This window comes from Bombina bombina, chromosome 1 (genome assembly GCF_027579735.1).
Source record: "Bombina bombina isolate aBomBom1 chromosome 1, aBomBom1.pri, whole genome shotgun sequence".
Classification (NCBI taxonomy): domain Eukaryota; kingdom Metazoa; phylum Chordata; class Amphibia; order Anura; family Bombinatoridae; genus Bombina; species Bombina bombina.
In genome coordinates this window covers 232,265,719-232,277,169 of record NC_069499.1, presented here as the reverse complement: position 1 = coordinate 232,277,169, position 11,451 = coordinate 232,265,719, and the positions used below count along the sequence as shown (strand labels likewise).

At 36.2% G+C, this 11,451-nt stretch overlaps 1 protein-coding gene across 1 annotated transcript in view; it reads left to right on the top strand.

The window, feature by feature from the left end:
- The first annotated feature begins 4,425 nt into the window (after positions 1-4,425).
- Positions 4,426-11,451, top strand: part of CHP1 (calcineurin like EF-hand protein 1) — an 86,616-nt gene continuing 79,590 nt past the window's right edge. Inside the window, exon 1 of the mRNA XM_053697873.1 lies at positions 4,426-4,582. Within this exon, the coding sequence (XP_053553848.1) occupies positions 4,516-4,582 (67 nt within the window). The 5' untranslated portion in view covers positions 4,426-4,515. The remainder of the gene's footprint in view (positions 4,583-11,451) is intronic.

The window sequence follows — 11,451 nt, the reverse complement described above, 5'->3', positions numbered from 1 at the left end:
TGTATCTGTATTTAAAGGGACACTGAACCCAAATTTTTTCTTTTGTGATTTAGACAGAGCATGCAATTTTAAGCAACTTTCTAATTTACTCCTATTATCATTTTCTCTTCGTTCTCTTGCTATCTTTATTTGAAAAAGAAGACATCTAAGCTTTTTTCTTAGTTCAGAACTCTAGACAGCAGTTTTTTATTGGTGGATGAATTTATCCACCAATCAGCAAGGACAACCCAGGTTGTTCACCAAAAATGGTCCGGCATCTAAACTTACATTCTTGCATTTCAAATAAAGATACCAAGAGAATAAAGAAAATTTGAAAATAGGAGTAAATTAGAAAGTTGCTTAAAATGTCATGCTCTATCTGAATCACAAAAGAAAAAAATTGGGTTCTGCACTCAACTACCTTTTTGGTAATCTGGGGGCTCCCACCCGCTCCTACCCCGGCGATCAGGCCTGCATAGTGACAGGCATCACTGGGGCTTCCCGTTACGTGCGGTGATGTCATGCGTAATGACATCACCGCACAACTTTATTTAAAATTGACAATACAAAGTATAGGGAAAGGGGGCATGCTGCTTAGAAACCTGTATCTCAGGGATCTGAGCAGCTACAGACCCCCAAGACCCACCATTGGAAAGGTAATCGCCTAACCTTTCAAATGGTATGAGTCTTGGGGATCTGGGGGGGGGAAGACATTTTTTTTGTTAAAAATAGTAAAAATCAGAAAAAGATTAAATCCAGCTTAGCACTCAAAGGGTTAATATATGTATTTTCGATTTGACACATTTGTATTTTAATGTATGCATTGTTCTATATATGCACTGTTTTTCTGACACATTTGCACTGCACTCTGTACACATAGCTATATACCAATAACAATACTCTAAACGTAATAGTAATAGCAATACCCCAACCGCCTTGATATTACCGTCTTCATTGCTGCCTAGTATCATGTATCTTATTCTGCTACATAGTCTAGTTTTGTGATTTGGACGATCACTATATTATTATTAATATTATTATTTGTATTTATCTATTTATACACATTTATATCCTATTTAGAATATAGCATTGGGACCTATCACACCTACTAGTATCACAGTTAGTGATCACTACTTAGCACCTCCTTATTTATTATAATATTACTATTTTATTAAATCATTATATTATTATCCAATCACCTCTGCAAACACTATTTTCACAGTAATATAGTAGAACATTATTAGTGACTTTAAAACACAATTGTGGCTGAATAGGTTGTTTATTTTCATATCCACTTAATTAGGGACTAGGCTCACGGTTTGAGCCTCAATATCCTTACTATTTTTCATTTTATACTATTTTTATTCTAAGATATGTTGTCCACTAATGAAAGGAACAACAAAAGACTACTATTGGTATCACATATTGCCCCTTCGAGCTTAGGATCAACTGATGATAACTACATTGAGAATTTATCTATACACGCCCTTTTTGCTAAATTAGAAGAGGCCATTAATATAAAATGTAGGCATTGGTTAGATGCTGAAATGCTTCAGAAATATATTGATAGAAATCAGATCCCGAGGGGCCTGAGAATATTCAAGAGCTTTTCTTTTAAGAAGGATCCCGCCCTATTAACTAGATGGGAGGATGCTCTTAAAGTGAAGTTCAAGTCCGCGGCTCTCGATTACAGTATTATAATTATCAATTGAAAAAAGTATAATGTTCATTCATCAAAACTGTTAAAATTATGCCTGTCGTTTAATTTTTTAATTTACATTTACCGTCCCTATTGCCGCAATTGTCCGCCCGACATTGTTCGTCTTTTGATTGACATGTTTTCTAAATTTTCCATCCAATTCCTTCACTTCCCCCGGGGCGTCCTGCCCCTTTTTACCCGCGTCATCATTCAGTCTCACGCATGCGTGTAAAAGCTATTGTCCTCCTAGTCGTCATGCTCGTGCATGATATGCTCCGGAATGAACTAAGAAACGGACTGAAAATTTGTACGCATGCGCAAATGAAGATACAATGCGCATATTGAAGCCGGTCTTGTGCACGAGCATTGAAGTGACGAAGTCAGCTTCTTCTTACAATCGCTACGTCATTAGAGGAAAATAAGGAAGTAGACTGGGGGAGGAGTAACAGTAAGAAACATTGCTATAATATATATATAAATTACACTAAATTCATATACTTTTTTTTTTTAAAAAGTTAGCGACTTTTATATTTGGAGGTTAATGTTTACATGGGTGCTGAGCAGTGAGTTAAAATTGAACTTCACTTTAAGGAATGTTCTGTTATACTTATGAGGATTCTTATTGCCCACAGAAAATCTTTAGTGGAAAAAACATCTAAAGAGATAGATATTATCCAAACTAGTTTAGATAAATTTAAAACAGTTTAGCTATATGAGGACATAAATAAGATGGTGCTACATAAAACAGATTTATACCAAAAAGAGCTGATGGACATAAAGAACCGTAAAATTGCAAGAGATGCGGAAGACTACTCAAAAGGTGAAATCTATACCTATAATAAAAATATAAATAAAAAGAAAGATAGTTCTAATCCACCCATTGATGAACAGGGAGTGTTTGATAATTTAACCCAACACCCTGTAGACTTAGAGGGACAGAACGGTGAATGGTCTACAGTTAGTTATCGGAAAAATAGGAATAAAAACCAATATAATAATAAAAATAGAAATAAGAATGAGAATAACTGTTACTACCATCATAAACAATATCCGTATGTGGACCATCCCAGTAATTCCCCGCATCAGAGGAATCAATCTAATTATTATGTCAGAGTCCCAGGTACAACAATGGTAAGTCTCAACGGATATAAAGTCACAGCAGCAGCCTCAAAACCAAAACGGATCGATTCAGGAGGAAGGAAACATTTTTTTATCGAGACTGCTGTGTCAGACAGAGCAGGAGCGAGCTGCACTTAGTGTTATGGCGCAGTCGGGCCGGGCTGTGACTATACAGCTGGCCCGATGCGCTGTGTAAAAAAAACAGACCCGCTCAGCAGAGTACAGAGAGCGGGTCTGAAAAACGGACATATTTTTAAAAAATTAAAAGGGAATAAAAGGGTTTATAACGATAACACAAAAATAATGTTATATAATTCTAATTCTATAACATTATTTTTTAGGTTTACTGTCTCTTTAAACTAAGAATACCAAGAGAAAAAAGCAAATTTGATGATAAAAGTAAATTGGAAAGTTGATTAAAATTAAAAGTCCTATCTGAATAATGAAAGTTTAATTTACAGACATCCCAACCTGCAAAAACGGATTTCAGGGAGGTGGTTTCACCCACTACTGCGCCGCCGCCCCCCAGTTATATATTGGACACCTTGAAACTCTAAATAAGATAGAGACTTATCATTAAAGTAGCTTCCCACTAAAGTCACATTAAAAAAAAGTATCTTTATTGCTCAACCACATAAAACAAACCTTTTTTCCAGTGATAGTACGCTTGTTGAAAGCTTAAATATTTTAGAATACAAAGTTTAATTACGTGCAGTAAATAAGGTAGTATTTGTGTTTTATTTTATTAAATTCAGTGGGGGATTTTTAATTACTGATGCATGCTTTAAGGGTTCTATAACGTCCCAGCAACTAAAGGCATTCTTTAAAGAAACACTTTTTACAGATTTGGGCCACATTAGATCATGGTACTTGGAGTTTCAGGGAGATTGCACTCCCTTTGCTGGCATCAGGGAGCCGCTATTACAATCAGGGAGACTCCCTGAACTTCAGGGAGAGTTGGGATGTCTGAATTTATACTAGACTGTCCCTGCTTCATAAATATCAGTTTCAGGCTCACATGAGCAAGCAAATTCGCCTTGTGATAAATCTTTTCTTCCTGAATAGTCCACTCCACGGCCTCTTGTATGGTGCTGTGACAATAAGTAATGGAGGGAGCCTACACACATTAGATTTAAAACAAAAACATAGCTGTAAAAAGCTGACTAGGAAATATTGCCTGCACTGCACATCTCTATGTTGATTTGGATATCATGTCCCTTTATATATAAATAACCCACCGTTTTTTTTTTATTATTACCCTGGAACAGAATATTTACGTCCCTTTCAATTGCTTCTTGTTGATAATTTTAAAGAGTCTTGCGCCTCCAATAAATATTTTATTCATTTACATGACTCAGTAACCTCACGCAATAATCATTGTACTGCAAAACTGTAACTGTTTACAGTTTTAAATAAAGTTGTCTACTTCTGTAAAAAAAAAAAATAAGAACCAGTGAGCGTGGTTAAACTGTAGGCAGGATCGAATAGCCAAATGAAGGCGTTTCTGAAATGTCGATAGATTATATGATTGGTGTGTACTAGAAAGAGGCTGGTTTAAGCGCATTTGTATCCAATGATAGAGAGTGACTTTTCTAAAGGGTCGTGGCGCAGGGGGCTGATATGATTAACCACGCCCATCTGTTGAAATATTGAAGAGGCAGGTTATCAGGCTTTTGCTGCACTGTGACTGACTGTACTAGGAAGTGTCTGTCATCAGAATGGGCTCCCGTGCTTCTAGTTTACTGAGAGACGAGGAGATCGAGGAAATCAAGAAGGAGACTGGCTGTAAGTGCTAAATGTAACTAACCCTGTATTGTTCTGGAAATATGGCTTTTTTTTAATTTGGTATTCGTGTTAACCCATTGGTTGTTATGTAATTCGTTTTTGTAGCCTTATGTGGCAGCGAAGGGGTAACATTGATTGTACTTCCTAGTGTTATTTAAGCGAACAGACTGACCTACCATTACCTTTGTATTGTACTGATTTAGGTTTGTCTTTAGGTGGTTGGATAGTGATCGTTTGGGTTTCAATTTACCTAAAATAAAACCAGTGCCAGACTTCTGTTGGATAATGGGGAAATGTTAGCCATATGCTGTTATGTCTACATAAGCTGCTGTTGGACTGTGTGTCTGTCTGTCTTTGCTGTGTGTCCTCTCTTCTTACTTGGATGTAGCACAAATTTACAGATTCTAAACTATCACCTTTATGATCATAACTAAAGAAGGACTGACCTTTATCTTTTTAACTCAGCAGCTCTTAGTAATATACACGGATGGACACAATGTGTGTGGTCAAATTATAATTCCCCTCCATGAACAATTCATATATTTAGCTGTCAGATTATAAAGTTAATATTGAAGTTAAAAGGGACATGAAACCCTAATTTTTTTTCTCTCCTGATTCATATATAGCAAATTCTAAACAACCTTTATAATTTACTTCTATTATCAAATGTTCTTGGTATATTTTGTTGAAAAGCAGAGCAGTAAGCTCAGGATTGTGCATGTCTGGAGCACTAAATGGCAGCATTTTTGCAAGAATGTTACCTATTTCTAAGAGCACTAGATGGCAGACGCCTACCTTGATATTGCTTCAACAAAGAATTACTATGGGAACAAAGCAAATTTGATAATGAAATAATAAAATTGTTTTTTTAAAAAAATGTTCGTCTCACACAAGAACATTTTTGGGGTTCATATCCTTTTCATTTTTCAGCAAGAACTCAGTAACTGTAGCCAATTAATCTTGATTAAAAGTTTTGTGGTGTTGAATAAGAAGGAAATTGTGTGGTCCTAGAGATTATTTTATTCATTTGTATAATCCTGTTTGAACAATATTGTACCTGCTCAGAGAAAAAGACTCAAGTTGACACATTCTAGTGTATTTGGGAGCTGTTTAGAGAAGAACTTGACAAAGAACGGACGCCAGATAGCCATGGCTCCTATTTATTGTTTTAAAAGATAATCACTTTTTATCTGTGATTAAATTGTATCTAAGCATCTTCTGACAGCCCCCAGGTCACATGACTTTTTATTTATTTGTATTTATTATCTATTGACTTGCATTTAGTACTGTTTTGTGCTACCTCATAAATATTACTCCTTGGGCGTGAAAATAATGTTATCTATATGGCCCACATGAACTAGCAATCTCCTGTTGTGAAAAGCAAATAAAAAAGCATGTGATAAGAGGCTGTCTATAGTGGCTTAGAAACAGGCAGACATTTAGAGGTTTAAATGTTATCAGGTATATTAATATATCAATGTTGGTTGTGCAAAGCTGGGAAATTGGGTAGTAAAGCGTTATCTTTTTAAACAATACAAATTTTAGTGTAGACTGTCCCTTTAAAGGGTGAATGATTGTCCGTTTATACAACAAAAGCAAAGTAGCTATTATTATGGTTATAAATACTTATAAAAAGTATTGAAACTCAGAAGTGATTTACATTACTTTTTTGTTTTCTGTACAGCTTGAAGAATTAATTTTCAAAAACTTTCAAAATGATTTGCCAGGCATTTGATATTGTCATTATCATACTGCAATAAACTCGGGTAACATAGGGAATACAATATCTGATTAGTGTATTCCATGCTAAAGATATATTATAATATATATAAATATATATATTATTTTTTTGTGTTCTTCCTTTTTAATGTGCGCACCAGCCAGCAAACATTTGAGATAAAATTTGCTTATTATTTTTTTCAATGTTTGTTGCTCACATTAACCCCTTAAAGATTCCAAAACTTTTACTTTTTCGTTGTCTAAATTTTAATCAATCGTATCTATAAACCCTCATTAGCCAAACTAACCCACTTAGAATGGAAAACGAGTGTTAGAAGATGAATAAAATAATATATTACATTTTAAAAAAACGCCATCAAAGCCAAACCCCGTTTCTGCTGACGTCAATGCAAAAACTATTATCCAATCACAGCGCGATTTCTTGCATCTCATTATTGCTTGTATTCGTCACCCAGCGCATGCGCAATACTATATGTCCATTAGCGCATGCGCATATTACCACTTAGATGCCAGACTTACCCATAACAAGTTACTTGCGACACGCATGCGCTTTTCAAAATTAGATCGATTGAATAGGTACTCCTATTCATACTGTGTACGGCTTGATTACAAGCTAATCCTAAACAAACTATGAGAGAAACATAATTGTCTTGAATTATAAAGAACAGCAGGATTTGTAATTGTATGCTCAATATTCAGGGGGAAAAAGATTTTGTATATACCCACGCTCGCTATAAACCTCCTGTTGTCACTGGGGGTATTATATACTGAACATGTAGACAATATAAAAGCTAGGTGCTTTTTGAATTCACGAATAAATTAGGTTAGGCAAACAGTGATAAAATGCTCACAACAACCCTTTAATAAATACAAATATTGGCTGTTCTACAGTAACTGGATAAAAAAGGAGGTAGTTGCCAACAGGTGTCTAGGTTTCGCTATAATATACTGCTGTCTATAACCCATAGCACTATAGTGTTGGATGCTATATGTGTGGTATCGTTATCAGCGGCACCACTGACGTCTGAACTTGCAAAGCAAATAAGAAAAGAAGAGGCTGTGGAGATTACAACCTCTGCTAAGTATTGCGATAGGCTATTTCTTGCTTGTGTAAGTACCGACTAAAAATGGAATCAGTTGATTACCGTGCTGCTAATGGGACTATACATCTCCCCTTGTAAAATGATAGCTAAATCAGACTAAGTACTCAGGAGGATCCAAGCAACATTACAAATAAGTTACATAAATTCTTCAATTAACCCTTTAAGGACACAGCTTTCAGTTTGCTCAATTGTTTTATGACGGAAAAATTCCGTCATATGTCCTTAAGAGGTTAAGAAATGTGATCTACTGTAAATGAGTGTGTATACATGTCACAGAGAATTGAAGCCTGATATTAACGGTCTGTAAATCAAGGAATTAAATTAAGGTTGAATGAAATTGGAGATACCCCCAAGTATAAATAAGTGCTACCCCTAGTACATAAACATAATATAAATAGTTGTACGTGACAACATCAACATTTGCAATTGAGGCAACCTAAGGCTATCTGAAAACACAGAAGTTCCAGGGCTTCTCACCAGTACCCTAACACAGCTAACTTCCCTGACATATTTTTAGTGTCTCTTAGATCTTTACTCTGTACTACTGCTTAGGCAATTTAGATCAGCACACTACACGAACAGTACTGCTTTATATCAAGTTATTGCTGGGAGCACATTTTTAGCTTTTAATTTATCGTAACGGCTGTTGTTGTAGTATCCAACTGTTCACAAGATATATGCTTATTAGCGGGGCAAAATATATATAGAGAATAATCGGGGGATCCTCCTGAGTACTTAGTCTGATTTAGCTATCATTTTACAAGGGGAGATGTATAGTCCCATTAGCAGCACGGTAATCAACAGATTCCATTTTCAGTCGGTACTTACACAAGCAAGAAATAGCCTACCGCAATACTTACCAGAGGTTGTAATCTCCACAACCTCTTTTCTTATTTGCTTTGCAAGTTCAGACGTCGGTGGTGCCGCTGATACCACACATATAGCATCCAACACTAATAGTAACTAAATCCTTGAGTAATTAAATAAACTACTTAGATCCTTAAGAAATGCATTTTAAAATATTAGAGGTTTCATTCATCATTATTCTCCTAATGAAATATTTATGTATTTAAATGCTCGTTAAAGTAAGGGTTATTCTCGCAGCGCAGCGTAATGATCTTACATTGTCTATTCCTGGGTAACATCTGTTTGGAAATATCGATTCAGACGGTCTGCGGTGTAAATGGAAGGTGACATATGTAATGACGTTTCTAGATGATTGCGCATTACTCACAAAGTCGGACATCTTGATAACTCAGGTTATCGTAGACGATTCGTGAAAGAAAAATAAGATTAAATTGGTGGGTTTGGAAATCAATAAAATTTTGGAGCTGCATAACTAATGTACGGTAAAAATATGACACGCAAAACTAATTACAAATATGATTAAAATATATCTATTGAAATGTTTAAGTTAAATTTTTTTCATCGTTTAGTGTCCCTTTAAGGACAAGGCCATTTTTCAATTTCTTACCCTTAAGGACCAGGGCTATATTTTGTGTTTAGCTGTAATTTTCCTCTTACTCATTTACTGTACCCACACATATTCTATACCGTTTTTTCTCGCCATTAAATGGACTTTTTAAAGAAACCATTATTTTCATCATATCTTATTTTATAAAAAAAAAAATTTTTTATATTAAATTATATGATGGGGAAAAAAAAGAAGAAACCCCCCCCACACACACTTTTTCTAACTTTGACCTCCAAAATCTGTTATACATCTACAACCACCAAAAAACAACCATGCTAAATAGTGTAATTTTTTTCGTGAGTTTAGAAATACCCAAATGTTTACATGTTCTTTGCTTTTTTTGCAAGTTACAGGGCAATAAATACAAGTAGCACTTTGCTATTTCAGAACTATTCCCCCCCCCCCCCCCAAAAAAAAATATTAGCGATAGTTACATTGGAACACTTTTCACAAACTAGGTTTCTCACTGAAATGATTTACAAACATTTTGTGCAATTATGGCACAAATGGTTGTAAATGCTTTTCTGGGATCCCCTTTCTTCAGAAATTGCAGATATATATGACTTCGGCGTTGCTATTTGGTAATTAGAAGGCCGTTAAATGCCGCTGCGCACCACACTTGTATTATGCCCAGCAGTGAAGGGGTTAATTAGGTAGCTTGTAGTGTAGTAGACAACCCAAAGTATTGATCTATGCCCATTTTGGTATATTTCATGCCACCATTTCACCGCCAAATGCGATCCAAAAAGAAAAAAAACGCTAAATTTTTCACAAAGTTTAGGTTTCTTACTGAAATTATTTACAATTAGCTTGTGCAATTATGGCACACATGGTTGTGAATGCTTCTCTCGGATCCCCTTTGTTTATAAATAGCAGACATATATGGCATTGGTGTTTCTTTTTGATAATTAGAAGACAGCTAAATGTTACTGCGCACCACACTTGTAGTATGCCCAGCAGTGAAGGGGTTAATTAGGCAGCTTGTAGAGTTAATTTTAGCTTTAGTGCAGAGATCAGTCTCCCACCTGACACATCCCACCCTCTTTATCCCTCCCTGACCCTTCACAAACAGTTCTCTTCCCTCCCCCATCCCACAATTGTCACCGCCATCTTAAGTACTGGCAGAAAGTCTGCCAGTACTAAAATAAAAGCGTGTTTTTTTTTTTTTTTTTTTAATAATAGTTTCTGCAGTGTAGTTTCCCCCTCTTCCTATATGTGGCCATTTTAGGTACTGGCAGTTGCCTGCCAGTACCCAATTTCTTAACAAATTAGCTTTTTTTGTTTCTTCCCGTAGTGTAGCTGCCCCCCTCAATATCCTTCCCCCTCCCAGATCCCATTTCCAACAACCTTTCCCCTCTCCCTCTTCCCCCCTCTCTCTCTCTCTCTCTCTCTCCCACCGATTGGATAGTCGCCTGCGCGCGCGCTTCCAACCCCCCTCTCAAGCTCCCGCCCACCTTCCCTGAACAGTGGCCGGTGTCGTCACCTGAACTTGTCCAGCAATGGGCCGCCCACCCGCCTCCCTGCAGCTGCTCCCACCCACCAACGATCGGCACCATCACTGGCCAAAGCAGAGAGGGCCTATCTGCATCGATGTTCCAAAAAAAAAAAAAAGTACTGCAGTGATGCCTCAATATCGAGGCATCACGGCAATACCTTGAAAGTGTCTGGGAGCGATCAGGATCGCTTGCAGCTGCTTTAAACCCCTAACAACATACAGGGTACGTTGTTTGTCTTTAACAACCAGTTTGTGTATGACGTACCCTGTACGATGTGTGTCGTTAAGGGGTTAAATAAATTAGTTAAAGGACCAGTAAACACAGTAGATTTGAATAATCAACAAATGCAAGATAAAAAGACAATACAATAGCATTTACTCTGAATTTCAAATGAGTAGTAGATTATTTTATTTTTTTCTAACAAATTTCATTTTATTTGTTAAGCTATAATCCTAATATTACCTTTTGCAATGTTAGTGTAAAATATAATAAAGTATCTAATCGATCAATATAAAAGTACTCCCTTGCCTTTTTACACTCATTTGTGGGCACACAGGTCCCAAGGGGCACTTTCACTGTGTGTAGGGGTTAAACACACAATAGCGCGCGGATAGACACAGAGCCTGTTATTTTAACACATTTGAGGATGTCTTTTTTTGACTATTATGGCCATTTAAAATTCCATATTTTTATTCACATATTTACCATTTTCACTTTCTACTAAGCTTATTCAATAATATCTCCCAAATGGCTAGATTTGTTGATGATAAACCTGCCTGATACCATTTCTGGTGACGAATGCTTTGATTACAAGATTGATACTATGTCTAATTTAAAGGGACATGAAACCCAAAATTTTCTTTCATGGTTCAGCTAGAGCACACTATTTTATACAACTTCCAAATGTACTTCTATTACCTACTTTGCTTAATTTTCTTGTTATCCTTTATTGAAAAGGATATCTAGATAGGTTCAGGAGCTAGTCGCTTATTGGTGGCTGAACTTGTTTGCCCATTTTAATTGGCTGCTAGGTTCCTGGAGCGAATTGCTGCTTCT